The following is a 23355-nucleotide window of genomic DNA, read 5'->3' as shown; positions in this document are numbered from 1 at the left end:
AACTCCTCGCGTTGCGAGGCGTTGTGAGCATGTAGATCTGCTATTTTCACAATAGAACCGTGTTATACAAAATATACTTCCTCAACTCTTCAGGGTCGGGGGTCCCCAGTTAAAATATGATTATTTTGGGGGTCACGGCCTGAAAAGGTTGAGAACCAAGTGATAGAATGAATAGAATTTTTTTTTCTTCTTAATGCCTTGCCAAAAGATCGGATCGGGAAAGATCGGGATCGAATCGGAAGCAATAATATTTGATCGGTATCGGATCGGGAGCAAAAAAAACCTGATCGGGGCATCCCTAGTTCTTTTCTACAATACACAGAAGGCACAGAATCCAAATTATGGAGACCAATTTAAAAAACAGGCAAATACTTCTTCAATTCATACTATTGTATTTAAGTATTTAGTGTTATTAATCTCAAAATCCACTCACAAGTAGAGCAAATGTAGATGTGTTTTGCAGGAAGAAAGGCTCCGGCTCTGTCTTTAAGACCAAAAACTTAAATGTATGCACATCAGCCTAACCTCTTTCACAAATGATGCCCCAGATTTCAACAGAATACATAGTCATTAAGAGAATGTATTAATAATTAAGATCTCCACTCTCTTGTTTGAGATCATTTCTAGTTCAGAACACACACAAAGTTGCATATACTCCTGGATAACCCAGAGAGGTCTATGGGGGTAGATAGATACAACGATCACACACACACAAACCTGGAGGGTTTCAGCAGTAAGCAGGAAGTACTTGGGGGCTTGGGGAGATCTGAACTACTTCTCTCATTTCCTCTAAAAAGATTCGTTTTTTTAGGGTTCTTATTACACTCCAATCTCCTCTCCTTTCCACCCGCAGCATTTCATCCCATCTTGCACGGATCTTTCAAAATCCATAACTAATTAATTGTTTTTTGAGAATTTCATTGAACTATTTATAGCAAAAGCTGTAAAAACCCGATTACAGGGTGTACCAAACTTTTCTCAGTTGATTCTTATACAATTTGACGTAGAATCCATTTCTGCTTGGGACATTTTTGTATCACGCATAGTTAATGAGATAATTTGCGTAGTTTAATAAACTAGCAGAAATAAGGTCATACAACTTTTGTTTTTGTGGGTTTCTGGTAAAAGAATGAAGATTCTGCCTCGTAGCACGAGTTGATAGTCACCCAAACCCTAATGTATACTTCATCACATGATATTCGGTTCTTAAGCCATGAAGTTATTTTGTAGTCAGACTCACCGCTGGTGCCAAGCAGGTTTATTGTCAATATGCACAGTGCTCTGATCTGAGACAAAAATAACGACTAAAGTATAATTCTACCACTTTCCTGTCAACAAGAAAGAGAAGAGGAAATGCTGCAATTTTTCCAGTGGTGGAAAAAACACCAAGCTGTTAATGTTGATTACATGTTTCTGGTCGCAGTTCTGTGAGGAAGCAGTCACTGGCAGACAGACACACATGCGCGTGCACAAACGCTGCGACCGTGCGCCATGATGATCACTCGCGCGCGGCTTGCACAAAAGTCCCTTCCCCGTAAATCGTTCAGACTAGGGCACAATTATGTCAGACTCAAGCGTCAGCTGTCTATTGATTACTCATGCCATGGAGACTTGAGTTCAATAATATATTTTTTTGTATTTGTCGAATTCCTAAGACAAACATTTGATTATCGTAAATTTACCTCTATTGATTCCGGATGGGGACCCGAATGCATTTGGGTCCCCATCCGGAATCAATGGGGGTACATTTATTGTAATACATTTTTTGTGTTAGGAATGTGGCAAAAACCAAAAAATATTATTGAACTCAAGTCTCCATGGCGTGAGTAATCAATCAAAAAAAAGTCATTTTGGGGGTGAACTACTCCTTTAACAATCGAATTGTAGCTCGCTGGAAATACACAATTCTAGCTGATTAGAGATGCCGATTAGAGATGAGTTGATATATTGATGTGTGTGTATGAAATACAAAAGAATGTATTTATTTATTGCTTGATTTTTATGAAATGTCGTGTGATAAGAGTCTAATTTAGCCTCAAGGCTGAGGAAAAGTTCTGCCATACAGATGGTCGAGAACAACAAAGTGAGGTCAACATCAAGCATCCTTCTCAAAAGGAGTGTCTCATAAGGGGAGTAAGTGAGCCTATAGGGCTGATTTAGCTCACTTATCCTAGACAGGTGAGGTGGTCTCTACTCTAGTGGACCAGCATTGAGCCCCTCTAGAGACCAGGGCCTACTGGAAAGTAGCTCCCAGGGACGTGCTGGCCATTGGGAAAAGCGGGACAACTCCCGAACGGCCGGTTCATTCCCGGCCAGTCCAGGCCGGCCATTAGGAAAAAATTCAAAATAAAATGTCGGCCTTCGTTCCATTTTGGGGGCTGGGCGGCCAACAAAGTAAATCGTCACTGTCGGGTAGAAACCTTGTATCTCCAAGTTTCAAATGTATAAATTCTTTCGCAAAGCAAAGCCCTGCTTCATCACATAAGGCCGTTGCACAAAAGTAGTGAAAACAGCAAATCTACAAGCACACAACGCCTCCGCGTTGTGTGCTTGTAGATCGGCTGTTTTCACTAGTTTAAATCATTTTTAAAATGATAAATACAAAACAAACGGTTTCGGACATACAAGGTTTCCCACCCGACAACGACGAAATATAACTCATGTACAGTAATTCGCCCACTAGCTTGTCATTTGTCATGATCTGAAATGGCAAATCTTTGAGTAGCAGCAGCGCTATAGAGAGATCTCTCTCTATAGCACGCAAGGAGGGCCTCTCCAACTCTTTTTCCCGGGCTGAATCAGGGGCCAAGCACGTCCCTGGTAGCTCCTGATAAGGGGTCATTCTTGGGCTAAGTGCCCTGGGCTATAAAAGGCTTATCCAGGTTAGAAATGTGGCATTCTTGTGGTACTAATTGGTGGAATCCAACACTCTTTGCCCTCCACTGTGGCCACAAGGCTACAATAATGGTAGCCCAGATATCTCTCTACTGCATACCACTTCACCTAATTCCTGGAACACTAGAGTCAAAGAGCATTTCTTTTAACTGCCAGAGAGGTCAAGAAAGACAAGTGATATTTATCAATGTTTTGAAGTGACTGAAGTCAGCATAATCCCAATAAAGAGTGAGATGCTGCCTTTCCCATTGAGAAGACAGCAAAAGAACAGCACATAATGCAAACACAGGCTCAACTTACGAGCGGATATGAAATATATCTGCTGTCAACATAATATCGCCCAAGGTGACTCCCGCTGTCAGATCAATAATGCATGCAATATGGTCACTATTCAAGGTTGACTGATCCTTCCAATCTAGATAAAGTACGTAGATTTATGAATGAGTCTTTTTTTTTTTTTTTTTTTCAAATTGAACAAAATAAAATAAAGGGTAACTCATACTCTGCGATCCCCGTCGAAACCGGAGATTTCCCGCTGTACCGCGGTGCCATGCCCGTCGATCCCGGAAGTTTAATTAGCTTTAATCATTATGAAAGGATTAAAAGTATTATCGCTGATTTTCGCTGATTCTGGCTCTTTAGGCCCGCCCACCTAACTGTATCCGGTCATTTCCGGTCTGGACCGGATCTAGCTTTCCGTATCCAGTCTGCTCCTGGGCCATAGTCCCGCCTCCGTTGGTTTATATTGTAACAGAAGAGGAAGCTACTCGGCGATGGAAAGCTCGTTTTTCGATCCGATTTTTGCGTTTGGAAACTTTGATCCAGTCTCTACACGCCTGGATTATGATCCCTGCACATATCGTGCGTTTTGTGCGCGAACGTGTTACCATAGCGCACAGCTGGCTTTTTTCAATGTTTTTTCATGTAAACACTGGCGGATAAGCAGGGATACATCGTGGCAACGGATATGTCTATTTCAATGGGGGTTTTTTTATTCGAAAGCTGTCACCGAGTCTACACGTCTACTAGATGAGTCGCGCACAGATTGTGCACGATGCGTGCGCGTGCCCACGTTAAAAGGTAAGGACAATTTGGCAGCTGCTTACTACAGCTATGTTTAAAATGGCAGCAAAATTGTTAAGAAAGATTAACAAAAGGTTGGGAGGACATAATTTATGTTCAGTTAATACAGAGCCCTGCAAGGTAATATGATGAGAAGCTGCGAGGTCATCCAGGCACCTGTGACCTGTGTTTGTGTTCGTGACCCCTAAGACCCGCCCTGAGGGTGTTGACATCATGTCTGGACAATGACAAGTCAGACAAAACACCTCCACACACACTAACATTCTTAGTGTCCATTTAACTCCAAAGAGTATACAAATCACAGATGTTTTATTTTATAGATCGTCGTTGTCGGGTGGAAACCTTGTATGTCCAAAACCGTTCGTTTTGCATTTATAATTTTAGAAATGTTTTAAACTAGTGAAAACAGACGATATACAAGCACACAACGCCTCGCACCGCGAGGCGTTGTGTGCTTGTAGATCGGCTGTTTCTTCTGTGCGACAGCCTTGTATGAAAAAACGTACATATCTGAAACTTGGAGATTCTGCCTGACAGCGACGATATATATATTTAAATTACATTTTATAATGGAAGTCAAAGGGGTTTGGCTCAAGCAATGAAAATTGTAAATTAAAATTGTAAATTACAGACATTATGCATGGCATACTCTTCCTTAGAACACAACTTGAATCAAGAGATTAAGTGGGAAAGGTTCCTTATTTCACTGCGTTACGTTACCTAGGTTAGATGGAGATCTGGTGTAGAGGGGAAAAAAATATTGGGCAGAGGATAAAGCCCTGGAGGGGACCATTCAACAACAAATATACTAGGGTTAAGTGGTTAATAAAGAAGTGCAGCGGAACTGCTGAAGCAGAGGAGCAGGCAGACAGAGGTCAGCTATGGCCAGAATAAGGCATTAAGAAAGTAACTGAGGGAGAGACGGAGTCACGGAGGTCAGTAATGGAGTGGAGCTAAGAAAACAAGTCTAGTCTACTTCAGACTTGACCTAGCTGGCAAGCCTGAAAGCCAAGGTTGAAAAAGAAGCGCATGAAAAAGGGAGTATAAAAACCATAAATCAGGGGTCTTCATCGTTTTCAGGGCAAGGACCCCTTAGCTGAGAGAGAGATGAAGCAGGGACCCCCATTACATAGCGTATAAAATTGTGTTGCAATGTTCATCGATTTCTTATACAGCTTAAGGCCCATTCCCACTGGGCCAGATAACCGATACATTTTCAAGTGGATGGTAGATACAGATAAAAAAATATATATCTATCACAGATAAAAAGAATATCTGTGATAGATATTTCTACCATCCACTTGAATGGAAAAATATCTGGAGAAAGATTTTTTTTTATCTGTTATCTGGCCCAGACAGTGGGAATGGGCCTTTAGACTTGTTTGACATGTGTATTTTCATACATTTAACCACTTGGAACTGTCAATACCTACACGTCTGCTCTTCTTTCCCCTCTACACCAATCCTCTGTGCCAAAAAATAGCCAATCTACAAGCTCACAACGCCTCGCACTAATGTTCCACTATAATATGGATGGTAGGGTTCCAGTAATTAATGTTTAAAACATGATCCTATCACACAAAGATTTGGTGGACCCCTGTAGTACGGTAACTCTGAGCACCCCCTGTTGAAGACCTCTGATATAAATCATATGATACAGTCCTAACCAACAAACAATTAACTAGGAAAGTATGTGGATCTCCGTTGTGGCTCCAATGTGGATCTTGACTTCATGTGGCCAGCCAGTTACATCAGTTATTTATGATGTAGGGCTTTAAATTTGGGCATGGATTCAGCATGATTACAGCCCCCCAGTGACTTCCTTTAAAATGTCCAATATTCCAAAAAAAGTATAAAACATATGTGAATACTGCCTCCTGGCAGCAAACATACAAAATGTGGTGCTGATTGGTCCAGTGGTTTGTGAGATTAGAGACACACACACTTAAACAACTGGGGTTGACAGTGATTTAAACCTTGTCTCTGGAGATTCATTGAATATTCAGCACGCATATGGTTTTGGGACATCCCCAAATGTACTGGAGGTAAATCATAAAAAATAAAATGAATAAATAAACTAGAGAAAACATTTGAATTCAACACCGGGGTCCTGTCTGTAAACAGACAGAATGCACAGATCAAAATAAAACGTTTCCAAGCACTACGCAAAATGGCTACCCTTCCTCGGTTTCATTATTCTGCAATGCAGAAATTAAAAGAGGAAAAAATAAATAGCAGTATGTAAGCAGAACTGTGAGCTGGAGGTTGTTTGGGGGCGGAGAGCAAAGTGATTGCTGAGTCACTGCATCAGTCTCTCAGCAGACGGGAAGACAACAGCGGCTGTGCCATGGGACCCTGCTGAGGAGTACAGGACAGGACAGACAGGCATCTGCTACGCTAGCGGAGGCAAGCGGGGGGAGTCACAGTAGATGGGGGGGATCACTAAAGCCAGAGTTATAGTTGCTTGTGAATGTCGTGCACTGGAAAAAATTGCTGATCTTACAAGCTCACAAGGTGTCACGGCACGACACGTTGTGAGCTTGTAGGTCTGCTATTCCTTGTGCACGACATCGGCCATACAACTACATCAGGCTTAAGGAGAAGGGGAGGATAATAGAGGAGAGGAAATTATTATTAAACTATAGGCGAGAAAGGAAATGACACGGAAAAGGTAGAGGAAAAGACAGGAAAGGTCGGAGTGGAATGTGAGAGCGGCAAGGCGAGAAAAGGCGAGAGAAATGGAATATGGCTGAGGAGAGTGCCGGGTGGATGCGAGGAGAGGGTAAAGAAAGATAAAGAGTTGGTAGGGAGCAGTAAGTACGTAGCAGCAGAGTTTGGATAAGTGGAACCTGCTGAGAGGAGCGACGAGGAGAGGGATTGTTAAGTGACATGAGAACAGAGTGAAGACTGAGCCAGTGCAAACTACTGTACCACACAGACTCTCAGCCTGACTCTGCACAAAACCTAAGCACAGCTACTGTACAGTACCAATATGACTATGTACAGTACCGCTGACTCATCTCAACTGGGCCACGCGCTCCTGCTCAGACCCCAGGGACCATGATGTCACAGCTGCAACCCATTAATATGACAGCATCATCAACAACGTTCCTACTACGGTAGAGAACAAAATACGGTGCAATTGGTACAGGGGTCTTCAATGTTTTCAGTCCAAGGACCCCTTAGTTGAGAGAGGGATGAAGCAGGGAACCCCACAATCTGTTAATAGATTCCATATAGTTTCATCTTTTAATAGATTCCATATAGTTTCATCTTTTGACAGCACAATGACAGCACAATCGTCTGTGTATTTTGGATTCTTGAACCGTCAATACCTAATAAACGTGACCTTTCACTCTGTACTTAGTCGGCTCTTTTTCCCCTCTACACCAAAAGCTCTTTGCCGAAAATAGCCGATCTACAAGCTCACAATGGCGTTGTGAGCTTGTAGATCTGCTATTTGTGGCTAAAGTTCTCCAAATATGAACGCAAGGTTTCAAGTGGTTAATATAAAAAGGGAGGAGGAAAAAAAAAGGTTTCTATCACACAAAGATGTAAAGGACCTCAGGTAGTAACACTGAGGACCCCCTTGGGGTCCTGGACCCACTGTTGAAGACCCCTGAATTAGTACAGTAGCTATGGTAGACCAAGGTGAGCAAAAAAAGGAAGGATGATGAGGATCAATTCTGACTCAGGGACCTGTGCTGCATGTCATCCCCATGCTCAATTCACGCTTTCCTCCTCACTTCACTGTCTGCTGAAAATAAAGCAGCCTATTCTTTCAAAAACTCAACATAATGTAGAGCCTACTAACCACATAGCCCTCCCTCCCTGTCCAAACTTTAGCCATCGATTGACTACAGTATGTGTGCTGCTTGTGAAGCCCTTCTTCTCACGGTCTATGGTGAAGCACACATCACACTGCAGTGTTCAGTGGTGCAGCTGCACTATACAGGAAAGATTCCCATTGGCATCGTTCCCATTGTATAAATCACATTTATAATGCATTATAATGAGCTTATAAGGCGTCATAACACTCATTATAAATGCATACTCATAAATATTTATAACAAGTGTTATAGTGCATTATAATGCATTGTAAATGTTGTTATAATAACACATTACAGCCCCTACCTTCATATAAAGTCAGACCCAGCAAGCTATAAAGTATATTATGCTTTGACAAATGTAATTTACAGTAGGACGAATCTACGAAGCTGCCCTTTACTCACGGATCATTTTCAGTGCTGTATAACGGAAGAATTTGAAAGCTGTGTGCGTCAACAGCCTGTCTCCAGAGACTATATACCCCGACTTGGCCTTAGGCCATGTCGTAAAAGTGATAATTTACTTATCAATATCATCCACAGTCATCTCCATCCTCCATTATAATGCCTCCTTCAGTCTATCAATTTAGTGAGTTATTTCATTTAACCTTTTTAGGCCTAGGATTATTGACTGCTTTAACTGTTGAAAAATAGCAGATATACAAGCTCACAGCGCGGCACCGATTGCCGCGCTGCGAGCTTGTAGATCTGCTATTTTTGAAAAATCATGATTTTTCTTTGCAAGTCTTTGAATAAATCTATTTAAAAGCGATTATTTGCAACTCAAATATTTGCTTCTGGGGGGTCCCTGGAACAACATATTTTGAGATGGGGGTCCATGGCTAAATAGCTGAAATTTTGGGGGTCCTTGACATGAAAAAGTTTGAGAACCACTGATTTAGAGGAAGGATTTAGAAGTCGGGTCAAAGATTGGGTCAAAGATATTCAAAGACTTCCACACATTTTCCAGTTTTTTCAAAAATAGCAGATCTACAAGTTCGCAGCGCGGCACTCGGTGCCGCGCTGTGAGCTTGTATATCTGCTATTTTTCTAAGGTTAAAGCATACAATAATGGTTAAAGTGGTTAAAATCTAACGCGACTCGGGCGCGTTCCAGGTATTTGAGAGTTAAATCAAAAACACAAGTCCTGTGCCTCTAAACCCACATGTGCAAGTGCATTTTGATAGGCTGAAATGACAAAACTGTTTACTTGAAATAAAAGTTGAAGTCCATAAATCTTCATAAAAAAAAGTATGCTTTTTTTTGAAGGAGGAAAGGGCCTACAGTATACAGTATAAACCCATAGTGCACTCCACTGAAGTCATTGGTTTTAGGTTTGGGGAAAACAAGGCCACAAACAAGCTGCTTTGATGTTGTTATTTATACATTTCTGTTGGATCAGATTGTTCTTCAACTAAATAGAATATAGGTCTTAAATCTTATACATAACATAAATGTTGTAGTAGAGTGAAGGTCTGAAACTATTAACTATAGTATAGGTCCTGTCCCTCTACAATATGTATGTTGATGTGTGTGATATCTACAGCAGGGGTCTTCAACAGGGGGTTCGGGACCCCTAGGGGGTCCTCAGAGTTACTACAGAGGGGCCGCCAAATCTTTTTGTGATAAGAACTTTGTTTTTTTTTTACATTAACCGCTCTAGCATCCCTATTCTGAGTGGAACATTGCCTAAAAATAGCAGATCTACAAGCTTACAGTAAGCTTGTAGATCGGCCATTTTTGGCAAAGAGGTTTGTAGAGGGAAAAGAAGAGCGGAGTATTTGACAGTTCAAGTGGTTCAATGTCTGAAAATACACATGTTGTCATCCAACGTGATGACAGTGCTGTCCAACAAGTCTAAGCTGTCTAAGAAATCTATGAACATTTTTAAACTGCAACACAATTTTATACAATATGTAGTACTTTGGGGGTCCCTGCTTCATCTCTCTCTCAGCTAAGGGGTCCCTAGTGGGAAAACGTTGAAGACCCCTGATCTACAGTATGGTAGTCCAGGGCAGCTGGATGGTATGGAGCGGAAGTAGAGTGAATCAGCTCCTTTCTCCCCGGTGCCCCCAGGGCCAGCCCGTCAGACAGAGCTGCAAATATTAACTCTCAAATACCGGAAACGCGCCCGAGTCGCGGTAGATTTGAACCACTTTAACCATTATTTTATGCTTTAACTATTGAAAAATAGCAGATATACAAGCTCACAGCGCGGCACCGAGTGCCGCGCTGCGAGCTTGTAGATCTGCTATTTTTGAAAAATCGTGAAAATGTGTGCAAGTCTTTGAATATATTTGACCCGATCTTTGACCCGACTTCTAAATCCTTCCTCTAAATCATGCTGTTCTCAAACCTTTTCATGTCAAGGACCCCCAAAATTACAGGTATTTGGCCACGGACCCCCATCTCAAAATATGTTGTCCCAGGGACCACCCAGAAGCAAATATTAAAGTTACAAATGTTAGCTTTTAAGTAGATATATTCAAAGACTTGCAAAAATCATGATTTTCAAAAATAGCAGATCTACAAGCTCGCAGCGCGGCACTCGGTGCCGCGCTGTGAGCTTGTATATCTGCTATTTTTCAATAGTTAAAGCAGTCAATAATCCTAGGCCTAAATGGGTTAAGAGTGACTCATCCTGACTCTTTTACACGCCGACACAAACAAGGTGAGCGCTGCACGCATACACAAAAAAAAAAAAAAAGAAACGCGGCTGTTAGCTTGAAAGTCCCACTGCAACGTAGGCATCTGTGGTTTCCAATTAACTCCAGTTACCCCAGGAGGAAGACCTTGTGGGCCTCACATTCTTCTCCTCTTTTAACACACACACACCCACACACACACACACACACACACACACACACTCTTCCCTTTACAGATACAAGTGTCTCTCCGGGCGGCTCCCCCTCTCTCGCCAAACACAGCCCTGAGGCCACCGACCTGTGATTCATCCCAACCTCACACACACTCACACAATCCTCAGTGTTAACTCTGAGAGTGTAGAATGGACACTTTGTGGGTGAACTTTCTACACCGGCTGAGTTAAATGAATACCCAGGGTTTTTAATGGTGTTTGCATTCCAATCTGACTGTCTTGTGATGATGAGACCCCGGTGGTGGTGGTGTGGTAAAGGGGGTTTCACACACCTCATAGAGGGCCCACTCTGACTGAAGAACTTTCACAAGATAAATTCTCCTTTGATCTGTCACGTCATAGTGCAGGTATAAACCCAGCCACCCACACACACACGGACATGCACGTGCGCGCACACACATACACACAGTTACATAAGGTTTTGTCATGAGAGCAGGGTGGGATAGACTGTCATGTAATGGGTCCTTTCATCTCCCTCTGGGAGATTGTCAACTGATGCCATCCATCCACAGTAAGAGGTTACTTCTTAAAAGCTCAGGCCATTGTGGTGCGAGCCAGAATGAAACCAACTCAGCTGAGCTGCACACCGTATAAACCACCACTCCCGCTGGCCAGTGAGTTACCTGCACCCCGATATTGACCGCAATATTATGAAGCGTGTAACCCTATGCTATTTACAGTATACACAGGGCCAGGGGTATGTGCCTTTAAGTACGCCTTTAAGTAGTTGGCGGGCTGCAGAGGGGTATGATGGGATACGCTTGGTGCTGTGTTTACTTCTTGTTCAGGTAGAGAAGAGTGTGGCCAAGCATTTTACAAGCAGTGATACATTTTATTTGTTTACGAATGATACCGAAGTTAGAACCCAGGCTGTTCACGTGTTTACTTGGAATATATTTTGTTATTAAATCACCAGTTCTCCAGCACAGACTCCTTACTTATTTTAGCATAGAACAAGTTAAGGAATACTCTAAGAGGAGGAAGGTGGTTATAAGCGCTAATGCTGAAAAGAGCAAAGTATGAATGTCCACTAGTACAGTAAGGTAGGGATTTATCCCTTTCGTAGGCTGATCTGTAAAAGAAAACTAAAATCATAGTGAATCGCTCTGTTAACTATCGGAAGAGGAAAGACTGAAACAGAAGGTCTTGAGGAGAATCAAACAGAATGAATTAGTGTGTGTCACTCTGTTTTGTGACTGGGTATTGTTTTGACATGTAGTGGACATGCCAAGTTCAAACTGCATGCAATCCAGGAAGACTGTATGCGTTAGTGTGTGTGTGTGTGTGTGTGTGTGTGTGTGTGTGTGTGTGTGTGTGTGTGAGAGAGAGAAAAAAGGTTAAGTGGAGTAGGTTTGACTAACAGTTACCTGAGATACTGCCTACTGTCTGCTGAGTGGTCCTGCAGTGTCCTTTTACCCACCAGGGGTGTTACAAAGGGGGGAAAGTTGGGACTGAGTCACTAGGGCCCACAGTGGAGGGGCCTTCATTAATTTATACTTTAGCTATTGAAAAATAGCAGATATACAAGCTCACAGCACGGCACCGAGTGCCGCGCTGCAAGCTTGTAGATCGTGAAAGTCGTGAAAATGTGTGCAAATCTTTGAATATATGTATTTTTTAAGCGAACATTTGTAACTCAGATTTTGCTTCTGGGGGGGTCCCTGGAACTAAATATTTCGGGATGTGGGTCCGTGACCAAATACATATCATTTTGGGGGTCCTTCACATGAAAAAGTTTGAGCACCACTGAGATAGAAACATAGGTTTTTCAAAAATAGCAGATCTACAAGCTCGTAGCGTGGCACTCGGTGCCGCGCTGTGAGCTTGTATATCTGCTATTTTTCAATAGTTAAAGCACAAAATAATGTGTAATAATGTGTTCCCGGTCTAAATGGGTTAAAACCCCCCCCCCTCTATGAAGTACATTCATGGGGGGCCCGCAGTGAATCCTTGTACCCAGGGCCCAGAATTTGGTGCGACACCCCCGTTACCCACCCCTCAGTAACATCCATTTTACTCTCGGTGTGTGTGTGTGTGTGTGTGTGTGTGTGTGTGTGTGTGTGTGTGTGTGTGTGTGTGTGTGTGAGTGTGTGTGCGTGTGCGTTTTACCGTTGTGCGTTTCATCGTTGGTCTCATCCAGCACCAGGCTGTTCATACACTTAATCTCCCAGTCTTGAACCTCAGTGTCCCACAGAGCTGGCACCAACACGGTGTACCGGGCCCTGCAGGAGAGAGGGAGGGAACAGGTAGAGAAAAGGAGTAATAAGATGTAAATTATTATGCGCGTCCTGAACATACAGTACAGACTGCAGAGCTGAGTGAGTAACCAAGTACACTCCTGCAGGGGAGCAAGAAGAGATGGGGGAAAAGGAGGAGAGTGCTGGAGGGAGACCAGAAGACCAGGGGTGTCAATTGGGTATGGCAGGGGTATGCAGCTGCCATACCCTGGGTCCAGGGGGGAAAGTTACCTTTAAATATAAATCCATGAATGTCTCTTTGTCTATCTGTGCTGGTTGTTATGTTGTTGAATTACAGTAAAATAACTACAAAATGCAAAATGTTACAAAATGGTCACTTTAACAAGGTATTATAATTATATTCTCCACACTTGTATTCTCCCCAGCTTGACGAAATGGTATATTCCCATGTTCCGCAGGTCAGCTGCACAGGTGCAATGCATTATTGTTAATTGTGGCACGTTTGCCAAGTTTAGCTGCACTTGAACAACCGTTCCGGGCTGCCATATCCAGCCCAAGAAACCGTAGAAACCCAGGGAAAAAAACGGACAAAACCTGATTTTTTTCGTGCACGAGGACTCCCATCTTTGCCATACCCTATCTTTTGCTGAACTGACGCCACTGCAGAAGACAGACGGAAGACAAATGAGAGAGGTAATAAAGGCATGTTTAAGGAGAGTCTGTGGGTGAAAAAAAAAAGAGATGAGCAATTGGGTTCGACTTCAAGGTTGATGGATTTATAAAACGATGGCTGTCCAGAGAAAGAGAGGGGAAGGAGTGGAGAAAATGAAAGAAGGTAAAAGAGACAGAATGGATGGATGATGGCCATTTCATGGTTTAAAAAATACATGAAACTATAAGATGCATATACTGTAGATTTCAACCGTAGAGTTAAAAATAAGATTTCAACCTACTGATCATTGCATGGTCCTGTGACTCAAAGTGATACAATTATCTCAACTTTGAGCATGACTTTCACTTGAGCAAGCACAAACATATTGCTCCCGGTCATTCAAAACAACCTTGCGGTCATTGTACTCCATCAGCTATATGTAAGGGAAAAAAAGAAAGAAAGAAAAAACAATCCCCATGGGATTATGAGAGTCAGGTGTACAGAAAACTACAAAGGATTGGAGGTTAAACATGTTTTTATGCAGTATAAACCCTCATTTAGATGAAAATACATTTTTGTATTAAAGCGATGAACAACCAATTAATTACATCATTTGTTGCTGGATAGCCTATAAATAGGGAATTTAAATTCCAAATTCATAACTATGAATTTATTCTCAAAACATTTCAGTTAAATTTTAGTTTCTTAAATCACAGTTACGAAGATGGAAAAGAACAATTCATGAATTTATCCTAAATTGGCAAGCACACAGACACTGTGTAAATAAAAGCTTTTTCATCCCAATTAAAAAAAAAAGTAGTAACGTCCCTCTAAATAAGACATTGGGTGGTTATAAAAAGTGCAATGGCCCGATGGTAATTTGGGGGGGAAAATGTTTAGACTTTATTGAAGCCAGACTTGTCAGTGACAAGTAAACAAATGATGTGTGGAGCCCTATAGCAGAATGAGTGAGTCAGTGTGGGGATAAATGAATGAATAGATGGCCAACAGAGGAGGGGGCAGAAAAGAGAGAGAAAGAGGGAGGAAGAGAGAGAGAGAGGCATGGGACAGTCTGGGGAGTTGTATGAGAACTGAGTATTGAGGAGGAGTGGGCATTGAAGAGTAAGAGAGAAAGATTGACAGAGGAGTGATAGGGGGTTAGTAAGGGCACACACTGATGTATACAAGGAGGAGGAGGAAGGAGAGAGACAGACGCAATAGAAGAGCGGGGGGTATAGAGAGGCTAAAGCAAAGACGATAGAAAATACACAGAAAAGACTCCTCCAAAAGAACACGTACAATGGGAATATTGTTCAGTCTAAAGCTAATACAATTCTATTCATATTATGTTTTTTTAAGTTATTCTTCACACTGTTGGCTAGATGGTTAAACATGTATAAAACAGTATTTCTTGAGCATTGTCTCTGTGGCATTGATTTTTTTATTGGGCCATCAGTCAGTCAGCATCCAGAAAAACGCAGAATCGAACTTGGTTTGATTGAAAACATGATGCAGCCAATTGTTGGACGGCAGTTTTGGAGTAGATTTGCATTAAATGCAGATGGTATAGCAAGCTGATAAAAAATGTCATTTTAGTCTGATGCACATACTATAGCAAGCCGATAGTGACATCCAATAACCCAATTTATACATCTATACCTCTATAGAGGAGGTCACTGCCAACACCCATTTCTAGTAATCATGAATTCGACCCAGGGTCTAGCTCAGCTATCTTTAAGACCTGGCATTCTCAAGGGCTTAGATTACTGGGTGATTTCTTTAATTCACTACATTTGCCACTGCTACATGGCTCCCTTTATAGTAAAGTGTAGGATTTTGTAAATGTATTTTGTAAATGCAAATCTAGTGATGTATCACACTTTATCTCGTCTTTTTATTCTGTTATATTCTCTTGACTCCCTGGAAGTACACTTCCTTCCACAAGTGGGAGAAGGCAGCCAAAGGACATTCATTTGACATCTTTACAATTTAAGTTCCTTGATAAACTCCTACCATTAGCCTGAAAATGCATTTCAATAAATTAGATTAAGGATAAGCCCTCTGCCGCAGGGATACTCAATAGCCGATCCTGTGGGCCACTAATGGCAAGGGGCCAGTTCATAAAATGACAACATTGTTACTTGATAACTTCATTGGTGCCTTATATTGTCGATCTGAACAACTGATTTGGCAAATTAAACATGCATGGTGGTATTGAATTAGCATGAGATGTAAAATGAAAGTGAAATCATCCGTCCATTTTGGGTTAAAGTGCCACAGTGTTGCCTTCCTGGATGATTATTCATGTAATAGTAATGTACGACAGTAGATAAGATAACATTATTCACGTTTTTCATTTCTTTTTATTATGATTTTATTGATTGATTGGTGGGTCAGTCAATTGGCAAAATTGGCAAATCGGAAGTGGCACGCGGGTGTGAGTTTGAGTATCACTGCCCTACCCTACAAGAGAGACTTTGTGGTGTGCTCCCCCACAAGAGATAGTGTGCAGTGTATAGAGGCAACAAAACGTCCTTTCTGAAGTTGTGGGCCCCACTGCTAGATTATTTCGCTGCTGTAATCTCTCGGATCCTTCTAAAAAAGGTCAATGCCCTGTGGCCTAGAACGGTAACCCTCCCCTTGTTGTTGAGTTTGGGTGCCTACAGTCGTACTGCCTTACAGGCGAACTGTCCTTATGTGCTTTTTGGATGGCATGGACTGTGGAACAGGAGGACAACCCCCTGTCCTATGTGTTAAAGAAATACATATGTATATATATAAAAACTGGCCACAGTTTGTAACTACGGACTGTTATTTGTCCCCTTCAACAATATCAACTGGTATTGCATTTTATATCATTTTCATCGTTGATTAGTCACCTTTACGACGAGGTTGTAAACTTGTAAAATTGTGGAATGAGCAACACAGCTAAAAGTGTAGTTAACAGAGCAAGTGGAAGCTGGTGTTCCGTTACGCAAAGTGGCAGCATTATTTGGTGTCAGCCCTGGTGCCATTTCCAAACTTAGGACCAAGTTCTGTGAGACTGGTGAAGTCAAAGTCAAACCCCCAAGAAGACCGGTTACTCAACCTTGCTTCACTGAGGAGACATAGTCTTTCTTCCAGAGATTTACAGGCAAGATTTGGTACCACAGACATGTCAAAGCCGCAGGACCCATGCTCAGGTGACACACCTGCCAGCAAATGGTACCAGGGCTGACACCAAATAATGCTGCCCCTCTGTGTAACGGAATACCAGCTTCCACTTGCCCTATTGCACAGGCCTTATCCTGAAGGGACAAACGTGGCATCTTTACATGGAGGTAGTGTTGCTGCTTGGAGCATACACAAACTCAAAGTTGCAGGACCCATGCTCAGGACCAGTCATACACCTGTGAGCCAGGTCGCTCAAAATGAGAGCGATTGCCAACAGAAACATATTGGGGGATTTTGGCAAATCTTTTTGGGGGTGCTTTTAGATGTGTTGCTCATTCCACGATTGCACGACCCTTATATCTTGTTGTAAAGATGACTAATCAATGATAAAAAATATATATATAAAATACAATACCAATTGGTATTATTGAAGGGGAGAAATAATTGTCCAAAATTAAGCTTGGGTTTTATTTTTTTACATTTTTGTTCTGTATATTCTTTTATGCAACTTCAATACATTTCTGATGTGAAGATATACAGTTTTACTTTATGTATTCTGATTACTTCCCAGAAAATTGAACAAATAATCTATAGCTGTGTAATGTGTATAACTTAAAGAGGTGGTGCCATAGTTTTGTACTTTTTCTGGTTTTCACGTGTCTAGGAGGTTGGCAGTATTTCATTAGACCCCCTGGTGTGGTTGTCATGAGCAATTATGTATTCCCTTTGTATTTTGGGTTTCTTCCTCGAGGCTGCCACCTTGTGGGTCAAAAGTGCCAATCCAAAAACACAGATAGAGTGACATCATATAATCATCTCCTCCCCTTTTACCATTCACCAACACTGTGGCTAACTTCAGCTGGGTTACCACCCACCCACCTGAACAACCAGGCATACTTAAAGCTATACTGTGTAAGTTGCTCAACTGGTGGTCTGTAGCAGTATAGCAAACCGCGGTCGCGTTTGCTTTTTTCGTCCGTTTTTCGCTCGCGGACCGGGCCGTCAGACCACCGCGTCCGCCTCGCCTCGCCGAGACGCTTTCAATGAGGTCTCCCGTGTCCTTCTACGAGCAGCGGTTGGGGAGTTACATGCTAGACTCCTCCAGTGTAAACACTGCAGTGTACTTCCTGAAGGCGTGTTTCCTAAACCCACCAGAGAGCCCGGCAGTGTATGTTCTGTGCTGTGATTGGCCGGCAGTGTATAACCCTCGCTGTGATTGGCCGGTAGTGTGATGACGCAATTTTTCCGCGAAAACCGGTCCCGGGCAGGGATCATAGAAAACATATAAAGAGAAGGCTTTAGAAGCTGAAAATAACGGAGTGGGGGTTCTAAAACGTTAGCGATTTAACAGCTAGGACCATTTTAAGATTTGTTTTATAAAAAAAGTTACATGGTATAACTTTAATGAACTGGTGGGTGTGGCCACATAAAATAAAAAATAAAAAAACGAATTTTAACTATTTCTGTAATCTTCTTCCTAGTATAATCATAATACCTGATAATCATGTTTTAGGGGCGGGGGAAATCATGGCACCTCATCTTTAAAAGGAGAGTTAGAAGGGACGAGAAAAGATGGGAATGACACGAGGGTGCAGGGAAGGGGCTTACAGAGTGTCTGAGACACCGCATAATACAGTAGGGGTACAGTAATGAAGGTGGGAAATGAGAAATGATACAAGCATACTGAAGAGGAGGCACAAACGAAATGGAGACAGAGAGGGATAAGGCACATCTGTCCCAAATGTTCTGTTCTGTTCTATTCTTGTCATTGCTATAGCTTCTTAGATGAGTAGGGGAGAGAGGGGGGGGGGGGCTGAGGGAGACAGGGACGTGCAGAGAATGTTAGAGATGCAGGGGCTGAAATTTCTTAAAGGGCCTTTTGGTGAAAATATCGAAAATAGCAGACCTCCAAGCTCACAGCGCATTGCAGCGCATCGCAACGCGTTGCAACGCGTCGCAGCGCGGCGCGCTGTGAGCTTGGAGGTCGGCTATTTTCTGTACTTGATACCACACTGAACTAAGCATTATCAAGTCAATACTGGAGATGTGGCATAACAGCATGGATTTCTACACAGAAAGGGCAATTCTTTCAACATAAGATGCTGCATTCAAGTTCAGGAGAGTTTGGACAAGGCAATTTCTCTTGAATGCTGCCTTCAGGTATGGCATGGAAAGAGGGCATTTGCGTTTCTTTCACCATAGTAAAAACTGCATTCCTGGTCTGGAGAGGGCACTTTTTACAGAAGGATAAAGGGGCAGGGGCTCAAGCCCCTTTTCATGTCTATGTGTGCACGTGCCTGGAGGGAGAGACAGAGGAGATTGATTCTTAGAGCTCAAGGTTGTGATGTTGGGGTGGGGTGTGTGTGTGTGTGTGTGTGTGTGTGTGTGTGTGTGTGTGTGTGTGTGTGTGTGTGTGTGTGTGTGTGTGTGTGTGTGTGTGTGTGTGATGTGTGGGGTCATTGTTGTGGGCCTGGGTTGAGCCTGGTGGCCCACTGATTGACAGCTTTGTGTCGGCGGACAGAGTCAGGGTAGATGGATGAGCCTCTCAACCAATCATTAATCAGATTGGCCTATACAGAGGCATGACAAGTCCCATTTACCTCAGTCACAGAGAGTAGAAGAGCAGAGAGACTCCAATGAAAGTAAGAGAGACTGAAAACTCAATTTCCTCAACTCACTTCCTTCCTTCATATACTGTACTGTACACACTTCTATTCCTCACTGCATTTAATAATAATAATAATAATAATAATAATAATAATGAATTGCATTTTGGGCATGTCGTTATAGAGGAAAGTCTTGCTGCATCACACCGTCGTATTAAATAGATCTTTAAGTGGTTAATAAACCATTATATGTGGCACAAACAATTTACAATTTTAATATAGGATATTACGTATACCATTTTTGTATTCATCAATTACTTTCTTTAGCTTGTATATAATTACTCCCACTGTTGATTCAATACACCAAGTAGTTTCACTGCTAGACCCTCAAGTGTGAGTCTTCTCAGTTAAGGGACTTTCTTGACTCTGATTTTAGTCTTACAATTTAGGCATTTAGCAGACGCTCTTAATCCAGAGATATTTAAGACAAAATAAACACATACAAGTTATTATTTTTTACACTGTTGGCTTCAGACTAGTCTCAGAGGAAGGAGATTAGTCGGGATCACCATAAAACATGTTCAAAATGAGCTCTTTGTAATGTAAGACAAAGCTTGTCTTGTTGCACCCATTAGGTCGCAGTTTAGTATGTGAACCGTCACAGCTTGACCATATCTGTCTGTCTGTCTCTAACGCCTGACACTGTCGTTCCCCTCACACATCACTGTTACATCACAGATGACATCAAAGTGATGTCAGATACCCAGAGCACTGGTGGTTGGTTATATATCATATATATATAATATATATATATTGTGTGTAGTGAAATATGGGCCTATGCAGTCTGATTCATGGCAGCCATTAATACTGCTTACGTGTAGCCTACTTTGGTTTGTTTTGTTTACAGTATGTTGCACCCTTTAGTGTTTAATATGCGATTATATATGTGATTTAGTTCGTTAATCCTCTCCAGTAGTGGCTTGTAATTTGTCTTTATAGACATTGTGGTATGCCAATGAAGTATGAACCTTTTGGGTAAATATTTAGTAAGTGACTTCTGCTTGATTTCATGATTATGCTAATACAGTAATTCATGTTTATGCAATTCATGATAACATGATATTTTAAACAAAGATAATTCTAAAAATATGATTGGTGAAAGCCAAACAGTATAATCCCTGATGAAGGCCATACGAGGCCGAAACGAGTTGGTCGTTTTTTAATCCTTGTATTCCTGAATAAACTTTTTTTTATTTAAGTTCCCCACCTCATCATTGCACTGTGGTACCTTTACAACGGAATGGAACTAGATTTGTTGTCCTAAATATAATCCAGTTTATTGGATTATACCGTTTGGCGATCAGCAATAAATATATTTTTTGTGAGAAAAGTAAACATATGGGAATGTGAATAAGATGTGTATTGTGGAAAATATGGGTGTATTGTTATTTTTGAGAACATGTCATTATAATGTATGGTTTTGTTACAGTAACTGAAACTCTTTAAAACAAAGAAAGAAAAGTAAATGTTGCAATAACAGATCAGTTTAAAAAACATTGAATCCGTTTACTGAGCCACACACACAAGCTTGAAGAATTGTATACTATATCACTTTAACAAATGGGAGCAATTACGCCTCAAGTAATTTAAATAACATTTACAGAAACTAAATGGTTACTGGATATAATTTCTTGGCTGCGGATGCACAAAATGAAATGGCACATCATTCAAGCCAACCTCACTCACTTATCCCCCGTTCTCTCTGACCGCCTCAATTATCTTTCCTTCTCTCTCTCTTACCACACTCCCTCTTTCTTTCTTCATCAGTATCTTCCCAGTGTAAGAGGATCTAGCTCTGAGAGAAAGAGAGTCCACTTAGTGTTGACTCCTGACCAGACTGTCACAGCGATGCCAAGTGGGCAACAAGGACCTCTTAATGTGGCACGATGGCATGACGCCCACTGGAAACCACAGAGGGAACAGAACGCCATTGTCTAGTGCTGAACTGTAAGCCCCTTGATGTTTGAGTATGTAAATAGAAACAAATTTAGTTGCATTGTGGACTTCCATTTTCTAATCAAACGAGAGGTTTCTAGGGTAGGGGTCTTCAACAGGGGGTCCGGGACCCCTAGGCGGTCCTCAGAGTTAGTAGTAACTCTGAGGACCCCCTAGGGGACCCCCAAAGATTTTGGAGGACCCCCTGTAGTAACTAAAGGGGGTCCGCCAAAATCTTTGTGTGATAGAAACACATTTTTCATTTTTTTTTATATTAACTCTTCCCATGCTTTGAACGTTAACGTTCGCCCCATTTTTTACAGAACCTCGATGCCAATACGGCGCTCGTTCGGTTCGTTCGTCTGATGACTGTAAGCTGATGAGGGGTCGCGCGGCCGTCTACTGTAAACACATTTTCCGCGGTGATGGTGTAAAAAATCCATTATGCGTTAGATCAACGGAGAACAATTCACTTCCTTGTTGATTTCCTCCGGCTGTAAGGCTCTGTTGGCCAGTGACTGGTCTTCTTCTTCTTCAACACATAACAGGCAAATTCACATTCATTCTCGCATGACGCCGCCCTCTGCTGCCTGGCAGACCAAAGTGCACTATTGCACAACCAAAAAAAATAAAAATAAATAAATAAATGTCTGTCTGTCTATCTACTATAACGTCGCCAAGGTAAGCCGCTTTTTGATGGCGCCAGACTCAATAAATAAATAAATAATCTGGCAGTAGGAGAGTTAACCACTTGAACCCTATCGTCCATATTCAGAGAACTTTTGCCAAAATAGCAGATCTACAAGCTCACAACGCCTCGCGCTGCAAGGCGTTGTGAGCTTGTAGATCGGCTATTTTCGGCAAAGAGCTTTGGTGTAGAGGGGAAAAAGAGCAGACTATAAGTACAGAGTGAAAGGTCAAGTTTTTAAGTGGCTAAATATTTGAAAACATAAATTTACATGATTCCAAAATACACTGATGATTGTGCTGTCAAAAGATGAAACTATATGGAATAACAGGTTGTGGGGGTCCCTGCTTCATCTCTCTCTCTCGACTAGGGTCCTTGGCCTTGGCCTGAAAACGCTGAAGACCCCTGTGCTAGGGGTATAAATAACATATTGTGCAGTTATTTTGTTCCATTTCTACAACCTCTACAAATCTGCATTGTGATAGGTCAGCAAAAGTATCCACATTGATTTATGTTGTCCTTACTATACGTCCTTCTTTAATCCACTTTTAAATCATTGTTACAACTACAGCTCGACTCTTGTTCTACCCTTTGGCTCATGATAAAGAGCTTTATCACTGACAAGACCCGACCGTGTCAACAGAAACTAGTAAAACCTCCCGTTATCCAGTCTACATTACAGATCTCTGTCCAAAGTCAACAAGCTGAGGTCCAACAGTGGGACCTTTTCTACAAAGGAGCGGAGGCATGAGTGTGAAATTAACCCATTTAGGCCTAGGATTATTGACTGCTTTAACTATTGAAAAATAGCAGATATACAAGCTCACAGCGCGGCACCGAGTGCCGCGCTGCGAGCATGTAGATCTGCTATTTTTGAAAAATCATCATTTTTCTTTGCAAGTCTTTGAATATATCTATTTAAAAGCGAACATTTGTAACTCAAATATTTGCTTCTGGGGGGTCCCTGGAACAACATATTTTGAGATGGGAGTCCGTGGCTAAATACCTGTAATTTTGGGGGTCCTTGACATGAAAAAGTTTGAGAACCACTGATTTAGAGGAAGGATTTAGAAGTCGGGTCAAAGATCGGGTCAAAGATATTCAAAGACTTGCACTCATTTTCACGATTTTTCAAAAATAGCAGATCTACAAGCTCGCAGCTGTGAGCTTGTATATCTGCTATTTTTCAAAAGTTAAAGCATATAATGGTTAAAGTGGTTAAAATCTAACACGTTCCAGGTATTTGAGAGTTAAAGTACTCAGACATAGTTTAACTATTAAAACAAATATGATAAACTGGATTTTAATAAGCGCCGTGCACCAGCCTGTCACGGACACACTGGCTGTATAAACAAACGCAGTGACCCTGCTGAGTTGCTA

At 41.8% G+C, this 23355-nt stretch overlaps 1 protein-coding gene across 1 annotated transcript in view; it reads right to left on the bottom strand.

The window, feature by feature from the left end:
* The window catches only part of LOC308294797 (uncharacterized protein), a 112182-nt gene that overhangs the window by 70165 nt on the left and 18662 nt on the right, over positions 1-23355 (bottom strand). Inside the window, exon 10 of the mRNA XM_080737660.1 lies at positions 12793-12905. Within this exon, the coding sequence (XP_080593786.1) occupies positions 12793-12905 (113 nt within the window). The remainder of the gene's footprint in view (positions 1-12792; positions 12906-23355) is intronic.

Source organism: Nannobrachium achirus (assembly GCF_963921795.1).
Source record: "Nannobrachium achirus genome assembly, chromosome: 11".
Lineage (NCBI taxonomy): Eukaryota > Metazoa > Chordata > Actinopteri > Myctophiformes > Myctophidae > Nannobrachium > Nannobrachium achirus.
This window is presented reverse-complemented; position numbering and strand designations above follow the sequence as displayed.